At 39.1% G+C, this 19,971-nt stretch overlaps 1 protein-coding gene across 3 annotated transcripts in view; it reads right to left on the bottom strand.

Moving 5' to 3' along the window:
- The window catches only part of Slc39a12 (solute carrier family 39 member 12), a 56,379-nt gene extending 37,273 nt beyond the window's left edge, over positions 1 to 19,106 (bottom strand). For all 3 annotated transcript variants that reach the window (XM_048367794.1, XM_048367795.1, XM_048367796.1), the window contains exons 1-4: positions 18,861 to 19,106; positions 11,832 to 12,113; positions 9,244 to 9,451; positions 1,188 to 1,360 (exon numbers count right to left, since the gene is read on the bottom strand). In XM_048367794.1, coding sequence (XP_048223751.1) covers positions 1,188 to 1,360; positions 9,244 to 9,451; positions 11,832 to 12,113; positions 18,861 to 19,106 — 909 coding nt within the window. The remainder of the gene's footprint in view (positions 1 to 1,187; positions 1,361 to 9,243; positions 9,452 to 11,831; positions 12,114 to 18,860) is intronic.
- Positions 19,107 to 19,971: the final 865 nt, after the last annotated feature.

Here is a 19,971-nt window from a genome sequence, read left to right as displayed (position 1 = left end):
TGCCAGTGGCTCACACTTACAATCCTAGCTACTCAGGAGGCTGCGATCTGAGGATCATAGTTCAAATCCAGCCTGGGCAGGAAAGTCCATCCGTAAGACTTATCTCCAATTAGTCACCAGAACACCGGAAGTGACACTGTGGCTCAAAGTGGTAGAGTGCTAGTTTTGAGCAAAAAAGCTCAGGATTGTGTTCTAAAGGAGTGCTGTTTATTTGAGATACAAATAACAACAACAACAAATAAATAAATAAACTTATTTAAATTAGCATTTCCCAAACAGTAAGAGTTGTCAGAATACCAAGTGTGCTTCAGACAAATATGTATATGACTTGGGAGTCTGTGAACTTATGCACTTACTAATGAGCTACATGATTCTCTGTAGCATGCAAAACTACAAACTGACATTATGTAGTTGTTCTAATAATGAGGTAATGCAGGTTAAGTTACACAGTGCCTGTGACATCGTAAATCTCCCACACATTCGAAGCCATTATTGTGGAAAATTAGTTTATAAAGAATTGAGGTAAGTAGGGCAGAGGAGGATTCCACAAAGTTAGAGAAATGCTACATTCAATTAAAGAAATTTTCTTTCTAATGGATTCCTCCAAACTCCCTAATGTGCTGTAGCAAAAGGTATATTCCCAGTATTCCTCCAAATACTTTATTTGCTTCTTGAAAAGCACCAGGATGACTCAATAAAGCTTTATTGGAACACACACTAAAACACTGAATTAAATCAGCGAATCTACTCTAGGAAATACAGAACTTTAGGAAATACAGAAGTAGATACGATCATTGGCTCCTCAAGAGTTTACCTTTTCCCCAAAACCTTCTATGGGTCATCTACTCCATAAGTATGGTTCTGTTGCTCACATCCCAATGTAATCTCTTCCTAATTTACCCTAAATTTAAAATGTCACTCACGATTGTGATTATTTCAGTACATAAATATAAGTGTAGATGTAGGCACATATATCTCATCCTTAACCAAAATATCATGGCCTTGGTCTTATGTCTACAGGGCTCTATTTGTGGAAGTAGCATCCCAGGAACGTGGCACTGGAAAAGAATCATTTTACATTTAAGAAATGTCACAATTTCTTCAGTTTTCTAGAACACTGATAGAACTTTCCTGACTGGACTTCTTTGACACAGTAAATCATCATATAAGTAGAATGATGGAAATACCTGATCCCAGGAAGTTAGATCACCATCTGACTCTTCGCCCATTGGTCCCCATTCATCAGGGAAGATCCAATCATGGTTTGTTACATTATTCTGTTTTCTTGGAAGTTGACTCACTTTATCTTTTTGGATGCAGGTGCTTTTGGCCCAGAGAACATGGAGAAGTTGATCTAGGTCTATAAAATCAGGTGTCATGCAGAATAAACAGGTCACATTCAGAAAAGCTACCATTCATCTCATGACAGTGTAAACAGGGTAACAAGACAAATGTGTGTCAGATGAAAAAAACCCAGGTTTCATCGGAACAAAGCTAAGCACTTATACTTGATGTGGACATTGACTCCCTTATAATTGCAAGGCTGACCATTGAGGTTAAACCAACATTCCAAAAAGGTATTCCCATTGGGACAACCAGTTTCCAGGTCCCAGTGCTCACTCTCCTGAACAGCCTTTACTAAATGAACTCCCTACAGCTATATTCATCCTTCCAGGTTTTATTTCTATACTGCCAGGGAACTAGAAACCATCATGCTTGTGTATCATCTTGGTGCCCAACATGGACAGAAGACAAGAAAAGGTAAAGGCACCCACAGAAAGCCGGCCACTTGTCTCCAGAGATGGCCTTGCTTGTCTGGGCCTTGTGTGGCAGCTCAAGTGTTGAAGGCAAGTGCCCCAGCCAGGGTTCAGTCTTTTGTATCTAGGCCACCCTTTTCTGTCTCTCATCTCCCAATGAATGGCCAGCCCAACAACAATCGAGGACATTTTTCTCCTGGTTATGAGGACAGATAAAAACTTCTGCCCTGTCTTTGTCCCCAAGCAGCGTTCATGCTGCTCTCTAAATGTGGAGTCCACATTTTTTCAAAAGGAGCTATAAATTATAGCTTGTCTCTCACATTCACTCAAACATCCCTGGTCCCCACCACAGTTGGATCTTGTTCGGTGTTGGCAGTTCTTCTCTGATCTCCCTTGGGAGTAGATTACTTTTATTATAGTCCCCAAACCCTTCTAAAAGGTGGTCCAGCCTTAGACTCCAAAAGGCCCCTCAGTCTTGGACCTTTGGGACCATACAGCTTCTTATATGAAACATTATTCCCATCCTCCCATACTACTGTAAGCAAGCAAGCAATTGGAGGGACAGAGCCACACCCTCAACTGATAGAGTATGGAGATCCAAACAGAAACACGCTGAGCTCAGACAGGTGTTTGTCTCTGCTCTTACTGGCTCTTAGTGTTGCACTTTTATCACTTGGGCTCAGGATCTCGAAGAAATGTATTCTACATTTCTGAGAATTATGTTTGAGCATCTCTTCCTGGAAAAAAGTACAGCTTGCCATAGAACATGGTTATCCGTGAGACCAGGGCTTTGTGTTGGGAAGGGAAGGGTCATTTTCCCAGGTGTTCACTTTTTAAGGAGGAATGTTTTTTCATGATCTCCCTTCTCAGTTCTCAGAGCACATTAAGTATTTTGTGTCAGCAGACAAGGTCAGATGGAGGAAGCTGCTCTTTTTTTCTTTTTTCCTTGTATGAATATTTCACCTCATAGAAAGTATAAGGGTGGAGGCAAAAAGAAAGTACTTGAAGACACAAAATTCCACAAGCAGGAACTCAGAGGGGAAGACACTGGTGTGTTGGTGGGATAGGTGCAACCTAGCTGCTCACCTTCCTGGCAGTCTTACCAAAGACAATTGGAACATGAGTGACAGAGATGTCTCCCTAAAAACAAAGGACCCTTTGCCCTGGGGATTCCTGGGGACAGAAGGTGAACTTTCACTGGCCCTTTCTCTCTTGTGTTCTCTTTTTGGAGTTGGTACCCCAACAGTGTGAGTTTCTGAGAGAACCCCATAGGCATGTTTATGGGTGTTTCTGGTTTTTCTCAGGGGTGCATAAGAAAACTCCAATGAAGGAGACTGAACACATGGAAGAAAGTGTCAGGGGTTCCCCTCAGGTTTAAGCTTGACTCCAATCCCAGGACAAATGATTTAAAAATATGGCTTGGGGCAGGGTCTACATATTATAATAAAAAGTTCAGGCTTTCTCTCCTGGATGTGGGCAGAAATCCTGATATCCCTCCCCTCACTGTTCTCCTTAAAAGATCTCAAGCTTAAACCCACCTAGAGAGTGCACAAGGTCAATTCATATATGAACATAAAGCCTTGTTCTCTAACAAGATTATTCTAAAAGTATCTTTTTCTTGTTTACCTATGTTTTAAAGTAGAAATTCTGTTTGCTGTTGGCAATATTTTAAGGATAGAATATCACTGGCCAGTAAAAGAAATGCATATCAAAACAACACTGAGATTCCACCTCACCCCAGTAAGAATGTCCGTTATCAGGAAAACTAACAATAACAAATGCTGGAGTGGCTGTGGCCAAAAAGGAACCCTACTACATTGTTGGTGGGAATGTAAACTTGTTCAACCACTCTGGAAAGCAGTGTGGAGGTTCCTCAGAAGGCTAAACATAGAGCTACCCTTCAACCCAGCAGCCCCACTTGTAGGCATATACCCAAAGGATTACAAGCAAGACCACACTAAAGCCACCAGCACAACTATGTTCAACACAGCACAATCTGTCATAGCCAGAATATGGAACCAACCCAGATGCCCCTCAGTAGAAAAGTGGATGGGAAAAATGTGGTACATATACACAGTGGAATTCTATGACTCTTTTAGAAAGAATGATATTGCCCCATTCATAAGGAAATGGAAGGACTTGGAAAAAAAAATCATACTAAGTGAAGTGAACCAGTCCCAAAGAAACATGGACTCTATGGTTTCCCTCATTGGGAATAATAAGTACATGTCTAGGATAGACCTAGCAGAAGATCACAATAGCTATGCACATATGAACACATAAGATGATGCTAAGCAAAATGAACTTCAAGTTATGGAAACAATTGGTATATCATTGTTGTTGTTATTTTCAACATGTTATGTGAAACTGTGCCCTTTTTTTCATATTTCTTTCCCATGGTTTTACCCCTGGTATCACTGTAACTGATTTTAGTACCCCAGATACTGCATATTGGAACTAGGGAAGGGAAAGGGAATGCCAAAACTGAGAGACAAAGGATAAAAAGACAAATGAATACAACAGCAATACTTACAAAACTATATGGTGTAAACCAAACTATACAACTCATGGTGGGGGAGGGAAATGGGGATGAGGGAGGCAGGGAAAAAAATGAGGAAGGAGGTAACAGTTGGATAAAAAATGTACTCACTGCATACATATGAAACTGTAACTTCTCTGTACTTCACTTTGACAATAAACAAAAAAAAGAATATCACTGGCCAAATGGTTCATTCATCTTCAATTTTAAGATACTCCGTGTCAGGGCTGGGGATATGGCCTAGTGGCAAGAGTGCTTGCCTCGTATACATGAGGCCCTGGGTTCAATTCCCCAGCACCACATATACAGAAAATGGCCAGAAGTGGCGCTGTGGCTCAAGTGGCAGAGTGCTAGCCTTGAGCAAAAAGAAGCCAGGGACAGTGCTCAGGCCCTGAGTCCAAGCCCAGGACTGGCCAAAAAAAAAAAAAAAAAAAAAAAAAAAAGATACTCCATGTCATTTAGCCACCCTGACCCTCCATTCATCTATGAAGCATTGGGAAATTTATGCTATTTGCCACTGGAATTCCAGATAAAAACTGTTATCACTGTAACCAAGAGTTTCCTGACTCTACAGGCAGAGAGAGAGAGAGAGACAGAGAAAGAGAGGGAGAGACAGAGACAGAGACAGAGACAGAGACAGAGACACAGAGAGCCTGAATAGCTTTAAACTCAAACTGCAAAGGAAGTGTTAAAATATGGGTTCTAACAAATGTGTCAAAGAGTTCTTATGTATACATTTACAAAAAGGATTTGCCTAAGGTCAAGATTAATTACACTGATGTAAAATAGTAACTATGTCCACTTACATTTAAGTGTTTGTTTATGTCAGGGTTCCTCAAATGGTCACTTTTCGGTTACTTTTTAACTAAGTATGTAAACCACCAGATGCAAAGCTAAGGAGGAAATTACAACCATCAGGTAGCTTTAAATTAATAATACCACACCTAGCAAGTTTGTCCATATGTTTTGCATTGTAATAAAGAAGGCTTAGTGACATCTGCAGTGTTGTTGATCTTAATACTGTAAAGTGCTGTCTACAATAAAATTAAATTGTTTAATCAATTACTACTTCAAACTTTCACCACAACTTACTCTTAAGTTTTTGTCATTATAGATTTAATCCTCTGCAACAGATTACAGTCAGACCCAAAGGGGGATAAATAGCTCTTATACTTACTTACTTATTGATCAAGTTTCACTTTTATTCCTAATAAGTTCCAAGTAAAACTGGCCTGGGAACTGTTTCTAATTATCTCTTTATTGTTTAAATTGGGGAATAAAAGGATCATATTGGTTCAAACTTTCATCTAAACTGTCAGTCATGGCCCTCCAATGTCATATCAAATCAATCGAGATGCCTTATCCAAGCAATGAGCAAAAATGACAACTGGGATATTATCCCAGCTGTGGAGGCAAGACCTACCAACCTACCAGGACAAAAACAGAAGAAGAAAATCAAGAACACAAAGAGATATGAACAAGAATAATTCATCCTGAAAAATGGAAAGAAAGAAAGAAAAGAACCTGAATAATTCTCAAAAACCTGTGGAATAACAACAAGCCTAGCAGCATGTATGTATCAGCAGTCACTAACAGATAAGAGAAGGAATAAGAAAAAATGCATTTCAGTAAATAACAGCTAAGAATATTCTGAATGTGACAGAAAGTTTTAATCAATATGTTCAATAAGTTCATCAAACACCAAGTAGGATAAATACAAAAATAAAAAGACCTCTACCCTGACACGTTACAGTCAAAATGGTAAATTTCTGACCAAAATAAAATTCTAAAAGCAGCAAATGAAAATAGGTGAAATACCACCATTGTTAATGGTTGACTCAGATGAAGACAAGGATGTAGGGGAATGTTATAGTCAAAGAAGAGAAAGAAGTCATCATTTAGTTAATTTATATCTGAAAAATAATCCCTCCAAATCAACTGGGGAAAAAAATCCTGGTAAATAATGAATGAGATTGTTACCAGACCTGTGTTTCAAAATAATCCAAATGAAGTTCTTTAGGCTCAAAATAAGACCCAAATTTACCCTTTGGGTTCAGTTTAATATTTGGAAATAGGGAATCAATAGCATGGGTAATATATAAGAATGTAGGTCAATGCAAATAACTTTATAAACATGTCTTGCTCATTTGATGTCTACACTTAAGAAATAGTACAGGCTTTATCTGCACCTTCAAATTCAGAAACACAACAATGCTGATTACCTCTTTCCTTAACATAATAGGGAGATAACTAACCAATATAAAAGATTAAGAAAAAACAAGATTGGAAAGGGAAGCAAAGCTATACTATTTGGAGAGAATAGGAATATATAAAACAAATCATTAAAAAACCAATGCAAAAAATGAGAAAATCAATAAACAAAGCTATACTATTTGGAAAATATATATTTATATATACATATTAATATGCATATGTGCAATTTACATTATATAATGTATATTATATATGCACTATGTATAACTTGCATATAGATACAAATGCATATCTATATAATAAAACCAATGCAAAGATTAAAATTAAAATAATTACAGAGTGGGTTACAAAGTTATTCAGCAAAAATAATTAGTCTACACATATACAAATAGCAATTGGATGATACAGTGGAAGAAAATCTCATTTATGAAAGCCAAAAAGAAAATTCAATATGATTGTGTAAAGGAAAGCCTAAAACCTCTATATGGAAAGTAATAAAACAATCCACAAAACCACATGTGAAATATGATCTGATAGAACTATACATTATGTTTTGATATCTTCTTGGTTTGACACCTTACAAATGCCATTTATCTCCAGGTAGATACACACACACACACACATACACACATGCGTATTTGTGGTAATATGCATTATAATTATATGTATACTGCAATTACAATATTACCATAAGATCTTTCATGATGCTTGAAATTTTGATTGCACAATTTAGAATAAACAAGCAGTAAAAAATGAAAGGAAGAATGATAAGAAAGACTAACTCTACTGGACTACAAAGTAGTTATAAGTAACAGTATTAACATGGTTTATGAATAGAGAGCATGGTAAACAAAACAAAAGAAAACCCAGAAATACATTCAACTTCACTTAAAAAATATTGTATTATATGGAAGCAGTATCTCAAATCAGTGAAGGAAATAGTACACTTTAAATAAGAGATATAGGAAACCTGGATATTTATACAGAAAGAAAACAGGATCTGTTCCTTACAGCATACATCAGAACCAACTTTAAGTAGATTGGAAATGAGAAACATAAGTATGAGAAAAAAAAAACATTCTAAGAGGCTTTCTTAATCGTAACTGAAAATCCAAAAGCAATCAAATAAACTTTGGTTAATTTAATTGTAGAAAAAAAGTTTTTCCATCTAGGCAGGAATATTGGAAAGCAAGGGGAATATAAAATATTTTAGTGGTTTTTGTCACAGCAACTTAAAACCAACTTGAGTAAGATTCTACTGGTCAAAGGAGGAATAATAGAAGCACTACTTAGAATAATAAAAGCTGAGAGGTATGAAATTATAATAACATTTAAATTTTTACTGTTCCCCTGTGAATAATGCTTGGGAATTGTATAGTATTTTGGAAACTGGCAAAGTACCAACTACGTATCAATTATTTCCTTTATGAACCTCAATAAAATAATAGTGACAAGTTTTTCCACATAGAATTTTAATACCAAAAAATGAATAAAACAAGAATTGAGAGAACTGGAAAATCATCATTTTGTAAGTTCCAAATAAGAAATTCAGACAATGTTCATTAAAAGACAATTATTTCTCATGAGGGAAATCATACTTCCTGATGGATGTCACCAGCTATAAAAAATGATGCTTCCAAATTAATAGTTTAAAACTAATAAGGCCTTCATACAACAACCAACATTCATGAAATGCATGGCCTAAGACATGTAGATTAAATAACTGTGAGTGCAACTGGCAAAGCCCAAATGCTAAAAAAATGACCCTTTATCTTCTATAAAATATAAATTGCAACAAACTAGACAAGACTAAGGGATGGAGAAGTAGACCATTCATAAAAGACGCCCAAGAAATCTACCAACAATTCTCATTTCCTGGACTTTTATGTGGATCATGATTCAATTTAAAAATATAATGAAAACACTTTAAAAATCAGGAAAATGTGAACATCCAACATATGTATAATACTAAGAAATCATTAACACACTAGTTGTGATATTGGCAATAAGATGCTTTAGAAAAGACTCTGTCTGCCCACTTGAATCCAGACCAGAAAAATAAATCATTTAACTTCCAAGTCATTTTGTTTTATCAAGTGCAAAGCAAATATTCAGTTCCCTCCCTGACATCTCATTCTGTCCTACCTCCCACAAAAGCTGGTCATCAGGAAGGGTGAAACAATGAACAACCCATGTCACTCTATTTAAAATTAAATGTCCTACATTGATGATTATAGGCAAGCTGGTATCAACCCTCTTAAATCACTTTGAATATGATCACATCGTTCTACATGACACTCTACCACCTCTGTTCCAGCATTATGAATTGAATGGGAAAATGACTACTTTGTCTTCATGGCATACAGTTACATCTCCACCTTTCTTTCTATCCATCATCCCTATCACTACAGAAGTGGCCATGTTTATGCCTCATCATTACAGAAGTGCAATCTTTTGCTACATGCCGAGATAAGCAAGGCCTGGGTGCATTCACTTATGCTCAGGACGTGGAGGCAGGAGGATCTCAAGTTTGAGTTCCTCCTGGACTACATAAAAAAATAATAATAATAAGACCATCCAGGGCTACATAGTAAGATCCAACAAATGAACAAACACACATACAACACTACACTTCCAGAAATCCCATGATCAAAATGCTTCTGCCATTGTGTCTTGGCACAGTGTAATGGGTCAATGTGACTTGGAAGGGATCTTTATGAAAAACACCCTTACCTGATAGACGGAGGATGTCTCTACTACTCAAGAAATGGAAAATATATTCTGTGAAATAGTCTGGGGAAGGCAAGGCACTTCGTCCCAGACAAACCCCTTGGAGAGACAGGGCGATGATGGTCTCCGCCAGCTGAGGGAGGGTGTTTGCATCAGCCCCAGCACTACTCAGGATCCCAGACATTCTCTGCAACCTCGTAACTTCCATACACTGAAATCAGATACAAAGGGAAGGGAAAGGTGATTTTGAAGAAGACATTTCTAGGATTTCTCCTAAATTACAGCAAATAGTTTCTCTTAACATCACATTGAATTGTCTGTGAGAATAATTGTCAACGTTCTCCCGTCTCAGGAGCAAGATTTGAGAAATGCTTCTTTTATCTGCCATGGCCCAAAACGTTCTGACACCCTAAATCCTCCCATCCTGTAACCCCATCTTTTCTTTCCCCTCTTACAGATGGTCTTGCACAGTGCCATCTCTTGCTCTTACTGTTTCCATCTGTTCAGTTCGTGAATTCTCTCTCACCTTCCAAGACAGCAGCAAGTTCATGATTTTGGTAGCTACATCCCCTGTCTTGCCTTCACACTGGCTTTCCTGCCTTTGTCATTGTAGGAAGCCTTCTCTTTCCTAATATCAAGTCCAATGAGTACCCACTACAAGTCACAAGTCATAAAATATCTGTGTCCTGTGACATGGGATTTTTTTCAGTGGTGTATCATTTTTCTCTGATTAAATTATCGGCATCGGAGAGACTGGAATTTTGCCTAATATCTACTAGCATCCTCATTTGTTAATTGTACTGAACACCTTTTGGGATGCACACACTATGATAAACTCACTAGGAGTGGGAAGGGAGAAAGAGAGACAGAGAGAGAGAGAGAAAGAGAGGATTCATCTGCTTTCAAAGGAATCAAAGGAAGGTGACTATATCAATAGTTGATTATTGTAACACAGGAGAAAAAATTTTAAATGCCCAGTTGATGTACCTTATTTAAAATCTAGTGGGCAATCTTGGGAGAAACCATTCACAGACATATTAGGAAACAGAGAAGATGCTTGAGAGTTATTATTGTGGTTATTATTGTTATTATTGTCTTTCACTGAAATCCAGGGCCTCATGCTTTGCAGACAAAGTTATCTACTATCAAGCCAAACCCCTAAGCCAGTTATGAAAATGGGGATACATTCGGAGAAGTAGCAAGACGTTTCATGAGTGAAAATAACAAATTAAAATAAGAGCATGAACCCCGTAGCTGTGTGAGCCACGGCCTGTGGCACAGATTAATTTTAGCGTCTAAGAACCAAAGTTAAGACCAATGACCAAATTTGTCTGAGCATATCAATGCATTATTTCAAACAAAGAAAACAATTTCACTATTGTTTTACAAATTCCAGACCTCTTCAACATATGGTATGGCTCCTCCATTCTTTTTGGAAAACACAGCTCAAAAACCAGCTTAAGCTGGGTGCCAGGGCTCACGCCTATAACCCTAGCTACTCAGGAGGCTGAGAATGGAGGATTGAGGTTCAAGAGAGCCCAGGCAGGAGAGTCTGTGAGACTCATATCTCCTAATAACACCTCCCCCCCCAAAAGTTGGAATTGAAGCTATGGCTCAAGTGATAGAACAGTAGTCTTCAGCAAAGAAGGTCAGGGACAGCACCCAGGGCCTGAGTTGAATCCCCAAGATGGGCACAAGAAAACCCAACACCAAAACAAACAACCAACAACAACAATAAGATAGATAGATAGATAGATAGATAGATAGATAGATAGATAGATAGATAGATAGATAGAGTTATGAGAGATAGCACTTAAAATTTCTTCTAGAAAATTAATTCTATCATGCTGGGGTTAAACCTCCGTGATAGACTGCTTGTTTAGCAAGTGCAATGCCTAGGGTTTGATCTTTAGCATTATAAATAATAATAATAATAGTAATAATAATAATAAACTTTACTTCCAAAGATCTTTATCTCATGCAACTTCCCACCACAAACCAGAAGAGAGAAAAGCATGATTGACAGTACAGTCTTTCTAGAAGAGCAATAAAGGCAATGCAAGGACAGGTGTCCATTTCCTACAGTAGGGGCCAGGAGAGAAGACACACACACACACACACACACACACACACTCCTACACACCTGAAAGACCATGCACACATAATACAAAAAGGTACCAAAGGGCCTTGTTTTGTGCAGACTCTCAAGAATAATGCCTTTTGCAGGCTGTTTCTTCAGTGAAATGAATAAGAATAAATTCACCCATGAAACTCTCTGCTTTCTTCCCAAAGGGCAGGGTTAAATCAACACCTTTCCCTTCACCACCATAAACTCTTGGGTCACCCATACTTATAGAGACTTAGCAAAGCAAACCTGCCTTGTCACCAGCGCTGCCTGCCTTACCGGCCCACACAGCTTCTGGCTAAAGTCTATCTTCTAATTAATCATTCCATTTCTACTTTGGGACTCAGAATTATGTCACCTACCACCCCACAGTTAACAACTGTTGTTTTTTTTAATGTCTGAGAGTAAACAAATAAAAGAAATAAAGCTCTGTTACTGTATCTTGGAATATTTTAGCTCTTCTTACCCGGGTGCTGGGGATGTCAAAATACCTCCTGGTGAAAGCTAAGATGTCTTCTATCTCATTCAATGACAGGAAATAGGAGTCTTCATTCTCTCTGAGGCTCAGTAGGCTGTGCAGGTAAAACTTGTAGTCCTTATTACTCATGTTGAGCTTTGAAGAACAGATCTCTTCCCAATGAATAATGTAATAGAGGAGGAGAAGCGAAACTTTTTGAACCACCTCCTCCCTGAACTGATCTTTGAGGTCTCCCCCGGCGATTAGTAATAGTGCATTGGGCTCAAAACACTGCCAGGAGAGAGAAGAGAAGGAGAAAGAAAGAAGTTTAACAAAAACCCCAGAACACTAACATCCACTCCTTTTATTTTGGAAGTAGAAAAGTGGACAAGGCCCACAGCTACTTTCAGATAAGACAGTGAGACATGATGGTGCCTTTATATCTCAACTATACTGTCTGCAAGGGAGGCCTCTTTCTAAGAGCTATCCTTCTGTCCCCAACAATGGCTCCCATTACTTCTTAATTTGCCATTCTACAGAAATGAACCAATCCTTTGGAAAAATGGTACTTCTTCCATCTCCCTTATCCTCATTTTAGCTTTTCTCTACCATATCGCTTAACTTCTAGCTCTGGAATTTTTTTTTTTTGTTCTCCCCAGTTTCACTCAGCTCTTTGCCACTGGCTTTCAGGTCTTTTTGCTCATCTCATTTCTTAGTTCTGAACTCAAATTGCCAACCCCTAGAGAAACTCTCCAAGTACCTCCGACCTATGTTCTCCAGCATGATGTTGTTCCACGGAAACTCGCATCTGCCACACCTGACAAAATCTTCTGGAAGTCATATTTTTTAAAGTGACAAGTAATAGGTGAAATTAATTCTAATAATATTTTGCCAACAGGCATTCGTGGCACACACCTGTAATCCTAGCAACTCAGGAGGTGGTGATATGAGAACCACTATTTGAAGCCAACCTGGTCAGAAACATCTTGGAGATTCTTATTTCTAAACAGCCACCAAAAAGCTGGGAATAGAGCTATGGCTCAAGTGGTAGAGTGCCAGCCTTGAGTGAAAATGGTAAGGAACAGCTCAGAGGCTCTGAGTTCAAGCCCTAGTACTGGCATATAATAATTAATATTCAAGAAGTTAATATAACCAAAATATGATCATTTCAGAAAGCAACAAAACCAAAATACAATTTGGAACATTTCTAAATCATTAATGAGCTATTTCATATTCTTTTTTCAGGTTATTTCTCTGAAATCTGGTATATATTTTACACCTCCCAGCATACCTCCGTTCTGATGAGGCATAAAAACCAAGGATTCAATTAGCCACACATGCTGTGTCAGACACCATGGCTCTAGAATATAATTGTATTTTCTGCACGGCATTAGCATAAACTCACTTTATGTGTTTCTTTTCTGTCTTCCCTGAGGGAACAAGGGGTCTATTAAAGCCAGGTTCCATCAACTTTGTACGATTGCACTCCAGGCCTATAGAACAGTATCTCATACTTAAGAGGCAGAAAAATTCAATGAGCAAGTGCTTCTGATTCTCTTCTGTGTTACCTAAGAGAGTTGATTAAAAAAAAATGCTTCCACTGAAGGAAATCAGAGCATGTTACCAAAACATATCACTTTGGCACACTGAAAATGTTATGCTAGAGGAAACTGACATACAGTAAGTAGATGAAGGACTCAGCTGTCTTCCTACCTAAAATCAGAGCATCAATACCCAGTACACTAAAATGACATCTTCTCAGAGGGAATTAAGGCAGAGATTCATCAATACAAATGTTTCTCACACAGTCTTTAACCATTAGTACCCTTCATGTATTTCCTGATCATTTTTCCTATATTTTACCATCCCTAATCTCAACCTCCTTTTTCCTTACTCTTGTCACAATTTATTGCTCTTTGTTAAAATGGTATGTAAGTCTATGAGATGCCCCATGCCACACAAAAATATTAACATCAAATAAAGTGCACAGACTTTCCTCCTGTAATCTGTCTTTGTTTTCATAGGTTCCAGTCACAAAACCTAAAAGGGTAGAAGAAAGTCTTTTTCTCACCTATACTAAGGCACCTTGTTTAAAAAACCAGATTGTGCTGGGTGCTGGTTGCTCATGCCTAAAATCCTATTCAGAGGGCTGAGATCTGAGAAGGACACTTCAAAGCCAGTCTGGGCAGGAAAGTCCATGAGACTCTTACCTCCAATAAACTACTCAGCAACGGCCAGAAGTGGCTCTGTGGCTAAAACAGTAGAGCCCTAGCCTTAAGCAAAATAGCTCAGGGATAGTGTCCATGTCCTGAGTTCAAGCCCAGGACTAACAAAAACAAAAAAACAAAACAACAACAAAAAAACCACACCACCAACAACAACAAAACACAACACAGAGAGATGTGCCCTCCCTACACTGAGAAGTTCACATGGCAGGAAGTTTGAGTTAATATCATGGGAGAATAAGGAAAAGATGAGCTCCAAATTGTCAACCTGAAGCTACTTTCCTTTAGAGACAGCTGTGAAGCTGGGATTCTCAAAGTATCTAAGAAGCAACTTCAATACTGAGTAATAACCTTAGAGTGGGACATCAAAGATCCTATCCTGAGTTTTGATGGGATTTTTTTTCCCATGTAGGTCAATTTATTATAATATCTTTTTCATTGGTTCTTCTTGGAGATGGAGATTTAAAGTCCACATGCAACCTACTGGTCACAGCTGGCACGTGACACTGATATCAGGAAGAAACAAATGTCATCCACCTGCACAGCAATGTAGGTTGACATCCTTTCCATGGCCACACAGACTCCAGACCTCCCCCAGCTCCATGCTGGGGCTGGAGGGCTCCACAGAGAGAGAGAGGACACTCATAGTTTGCATCAAGACTGCCATACCATTGGCACTTGGGTCTGCCCAAGGCTGCTGACTCTTCTGAAATGCCTCTTTGTTAAAGAATGGATTCATTCAGCAATAATCCATGGATTTTCCTTTAAATCAGGTCAGGTGAAGGAATAAGTTTTGAAGGAAAAAGATACCAAACACAGACTCAGTGCATTAGCTTTTCATAAGGAAATAGCTCTTGGGAGAAGATTAATTAAACTTTAAGCCTAATGGATGAGTAGACTTCTATTGTGTATATATGTGATGTATAATTTTCTTGATCTATTTGTTCACTGAGAGGCATTGAGGTTGATTCCATTTCTTGGCTATGATCAACAATGCCGCTATGAACATAGTTGTGCTGGTAGCAGCTTTAGTGTGGCCTTGTTTGTGTTCTATGGGATAAATGCCAAGGAGTGCAGTTTCTGGGTCATAGAGGAACTCTATGTTTAGTCTTTTGAGGAACCTCCAGACTGCTTTCCAAAGTAGTTGAACAAGTTTATACTCCCACCAACAGAGTAATGTAGTTCATTTTTGGCCACAATGCTGCCAGCATTTGTTGTTAGTTTTCTTGATAAAGGCCATTCTAACTGGGTGAGTTGGAATCTCAATGTTATTTTGATTTGTATTTCTTGGTAGTATGGCCCATCTTTCCTATGTAACTGCCTCCTCCAGATACATAACCCAGCTTTCATTATATTTTTGTTATACCATGGTAAGCAATCAATGACAACAACTGATTCTAGAAGTTTTGATACCCAAGTTATCTCAAGTTTGATTTTTGACTCAAAGGGTAGATCCAGTGTCCTTTTTTAAATCCCTAGATTTTTATAAGTTTCCTTTTTGGTTTTTTTGGAGAAGTGTATTTTTTATCCTGCATAATACTGGACTGTAAAATACAAAAAGAAAAAAAATCTGTTTTGTTCCTTTTCTGCCAAATAATGAGCTGTAATGGTGTTGATGAACAGCAGGTAGTGGTTCTTAATAGGTCTGTACTAGATTGAGTGTCCTTCCTGACTGACCAAAAAACTGTCTGAACGGAGAAGAGTTAGAATAAGTCTGTTGGGTAGGTAAGACAAAGCTTGTTGCTTGCTGCATTTTACCACACACAAGTTATGACAAAGGAGGTGGGGTTGAGGCCAGGCAGGAATGAATGGGGCATCTCCAATGTGTCTGAGAGGTGCCCGCAGAGCTCGCTCAAAATCATGCACATCTGAGACAGCTCCCAGGACCTGGGCATTGGCTGCAGGGGATTCGTGGGGAATGCCACCCTTGCAGTGTCCCTTGGGAAGAGCGAAGCGATAGCCCTGCAAGCACTCATGGTTAGGCTCAGGCAGAAATGTACACAGGACGCCCCTCCCCTTCCAAGATCCTCCAAGGAGACAGTCAAGGCTGTCATGTGGCTGTGGAAGCCAAGGTCCAGTGCATCCCCACAGCTGGAAGATGCCAGAACAGGGGCCTTCCCACGTCAGGAACCTGTGCCCCTGTGCCGGGTCATGGTTTTCATTGGTGCTAAGGAGAAGCTTCTTCTTTGGCAGTTACTTTATCTCTCACTAAGTCCACTGAAACTCCATTCTAATCATTCTCAGAGAAAGAAAAGGAAGGAAGGAAGGAAGGGAGGGAGGGAGGGAGGGAGGGAGGGAGGAAGGGAGGGAGGGAGGAAGGAAGGAAGGAAGGAAGGAAGGAAGGAAGGAAGGAAGGAAGGAAGGAAGGAAGGAAGGAAGGAAGGAAGGAAGGAAGGAAGGAAGGAAGGAAGGGAAAAGAAGGCAGGCAGTAAGATGGACCTGGAGGGCGGGGGGAGGGAGAGAGAAAAAAACAGGAAGGTGCTGGTGGTTCACACCTGTAATCCTAGCTACTCAGGAGGCTGAGATCTGAGGCTCTCAGTTTCAAGACAGTCCAGGAAGGAAAGTCTGTGAGACTCTTATCTCCAATTCTTGGGGGGAGGGGGGTGGCGGGGGCAGGGTGCTGATAGTGTGGCTTTGACTCAAGTGGTAAATCACTAGCTTTGAGCAAAGAAACTCAGGAAGACAGCTGAGGCCTTAAATTAAAAAGCATGGGAGGAGCGGGGGAGGGGGGTGGGGGGGAGCCATCATCTAGCATGGTTACAGTATGAATGGGTTTATTTTTTAAATTCCAATGTAGGTTCTCAGCTACCTCAGAGTGACCTTTTTATTCTACTTTTAAACAAGCATATAACTTTCTTTCCTCACCAGTCTTATTTGCCAGATCTTTCGAGATGTGAATTTACTCCCTCCCCTGCTGTGTCTTTTGACCACAGAATTTCCACCAGCATCACCACCTGTCAACAAGTCCATAAAGTGAGGAGAGTCGACAGCAGCAAATCTGCACTAAGATGGAACTCGTTGTTCATGAAAGCAGGATCGCCCTGTTCACAGAGAGACATGCTCACTGATGGAGCCCTCACGTGAGTGGGTGACCTCTCAACAGCTGAAGCTGAAACCTACCCTTGTCCCCCTCTATTTCATTCATGGGGTTATTATACCAAGTGCTTCACAGTGCCGAAATCTCAATAATTCCAATGGGAGCCAAATTGGCTCTGCTCTTGATAATGTCACAGAAAACAAATACAAAACAATCCTTTTCCTCCTTTTTCTTCTCCTCCTCTTCTTCCTCCTCCTCCTCCTCATCATACCCCCCTCCAGTGAAGAACAATTCTGCCTGTTTACAAAACTAATTTTCAGTTAGCCTGAATAAGACCCTTCCAGTCACTGAAGGAGAGCAAGCCCCTGAAGCAAATTCTCAGAGGCCATTCCCAACATATGAGTCCTGGTTATTTCTAGTGTGTATCTTCTGTTTCATTTGCCATCGACATTAATGTCATCACAAAAGGGCTGACCATTAAAACACATTTTCTCTGAGAATCTCTGGGCATTCTATGGCATGATTGAAAAAGTTTAGCAAAATTTATTTAGGAAGCCATGATTTACTTCTGTTGTAAGTATCTGTGCTTTTGTTTATTTATGTATTTGAAGGGCTTTTTCCTGAAAAAACAAAAATCTCTTTGGTCTAGAATGGGATGATTAATGGTGAGGAGCGATTTTCTGTGCGGTCATTTTAAGACATGAGCACTCTCTCCTCTGCCACTCTATTCATTCTTTTCATGTTGCCCTAATGGGAAGGTTCTCAGCCCCAATATATTACATATTTTAATAATATATAACATAATTATGTAATATATAATTATACTATCTAATGGAAATAGATGTAATTATATTATATGTAATTATATGTATATATGTATTATATTATATGTAATTGTATTATATTATTATTATCTATATTATATATGAGATTGTGATATATAATGAAAAATTATACAATATATTACTAATATATTTACTATATATTTTAATATATATGTTAAAGTGACTCAGAAAGGTTGTTGAAAATTCCATCCTAGGCAAGTCCTGATCTGGGGTGGACGTAGCCCAACATGGATATTTGGTGAAACCCACCCAGCTCATGAAGGTGTGCAATTAGCTGGAAGTCCACCATATGTACTTCCAGGCTGTGACACAGAGCCTCCCTCCGGAGCTGTGGCTCTGATTGCAATTCTACCATCACCTTGTCTCTCCCAAATAGACACTGCTGCAAAGTTGATTACTCAATCATCTACTACCTACTAGGAAAATCATCAGAAAAGACGAATAGATATACAGGATACCACAAGAATTGAATATCAAAAGAATCTGTTCTCCAGAACAGAGTATTTAACTAGTTACATGCAAATTTGCTGCAGGCTCAAAAAAAATTAAAGGATTAGAAAATCAGAAAGGAGAAAGGACTAAAAATTCAAACTCACAAATAACTCTAAATAGGTAGAAAGGTTCTAAAAGTTTAAACATGACTCTTTTAATTAATATATACATATATTCAAATGAATATATATTCCAATGAATATATATATATATATATCTGTCATTACTCATTTTCTGCAGAATGCTACATAGTTAATAGTATCCCAAATATGGAAGTTATTTTATCACCATGTATTGCCTACTTGGGTTTTGGAAGATTTGCACTTCATTTTGCTGTGCAGAAGTAAAATGATTGCAGAATCATTGCTCTCTTTTGAGCCTCCCCACCCGGCCCCCACCCCTCCACCCCTGCTACCTGAACCCACGGTCTTTCACTAACCAGGTGACAATTTCTTTGCATTCCACTTAGTTTCCGTGGGCACCCAGTTCTCTCCAGTAACGTTTTGAGGAGGCCTTGTGAGTGGTTGAGGGGCGGCTGGTCACCCGCAGAGAAACCTCGTAGGACGTCCACCAATCTGCCTTGACTCCTCTGGGTGGAGGGCTGGTCCATCTCAGTAGAGGGAAGGAAGCTGAGCAGAAGGAGCAATGGCGTCCCAAACAGTGAAAGCCTCTTCCAGAAGCACATGACCACTCTTCCTTTATCTTGAGGCAGCCTTAGATGGGAATGTGCAGGTGGCTGTTCAGGGGATATTCTTGGAACCAGAGGAATTTCTGAGGTAAATGACAGAAAAAATGCTTCAAAGATGGAACCTACAACATGTTGGAAAGGATTCACAAATTGGGTGGCTAAGCTTATTTCCTCTGGACAAGACATTTTGAAAAGCTGTATGGGATTTATCAAGTACAGGCTGGAAATGATCGTGCCTGTGGACTTGCCAGTTTATTAGATTATCTTGTCTCTAGGACCTGGACTAAATAAATTAGTCCAACATGGGAATAATTAAGTGCCTTTGTAGGTGGAAAACACTATGGAAGTCAGAATTCGGAACACTTTCCTCTTATCCCATTGGGAAGACGTCATGACATGTCTGCCCTTCATCACCAATTAGAGGATTAAAGTAAGGAGGAAATCAGTTCTCACACTTTACCAATATAATGTTGAAAGGCAGTTTAAAACAGGGCAGAGTACAGGGACAATAGCAAAAGGGATTGGAAAAATTACTAAGGTCAAGAAAAGACTGATCACATTTTTGTTCAGCAAGAACTGAGATTCTGGAGAGAAGAATCTTAGAAAAACAAGAGGGGCTATGAGAAATACACTCACTTATCAGTTATTGCAAAGATAGGGTATGATTTTAATCAAGCCACATTGACCGAGGGGGGAAAAAAACCCTTCCATTGAGAATGTTTAAGAAATGCAAAATGTTAACAGCCTCTCCGGTCAGATTCCCTGAGATGAGCTAGTAACGACCTTAGGTAGTAACAAAGATCCTAAGATTACTGTTGTGGTTTTGAAATGAAAAGAGTTGAAGATTCTTACTTTAGCCTTT

This window comes from Perognathus longimembris, chromosome 18, assembly GCF_023159225.1.
Source record: "Perognathus longimembris pacificus isolate PPM17 chromosome 18, ASM2315922v1, whole genome shotgun sequence".
Classification (NCBI taxonomy): Eukaryota; Metazoa; Chordata; class Mammalia; order Rodentia; family Heteromyidae; genus Perognathus; species Perognathus longimembris.
This window is presented reverse-complemented; position numbering and strand designations above follow the sequence as displayed.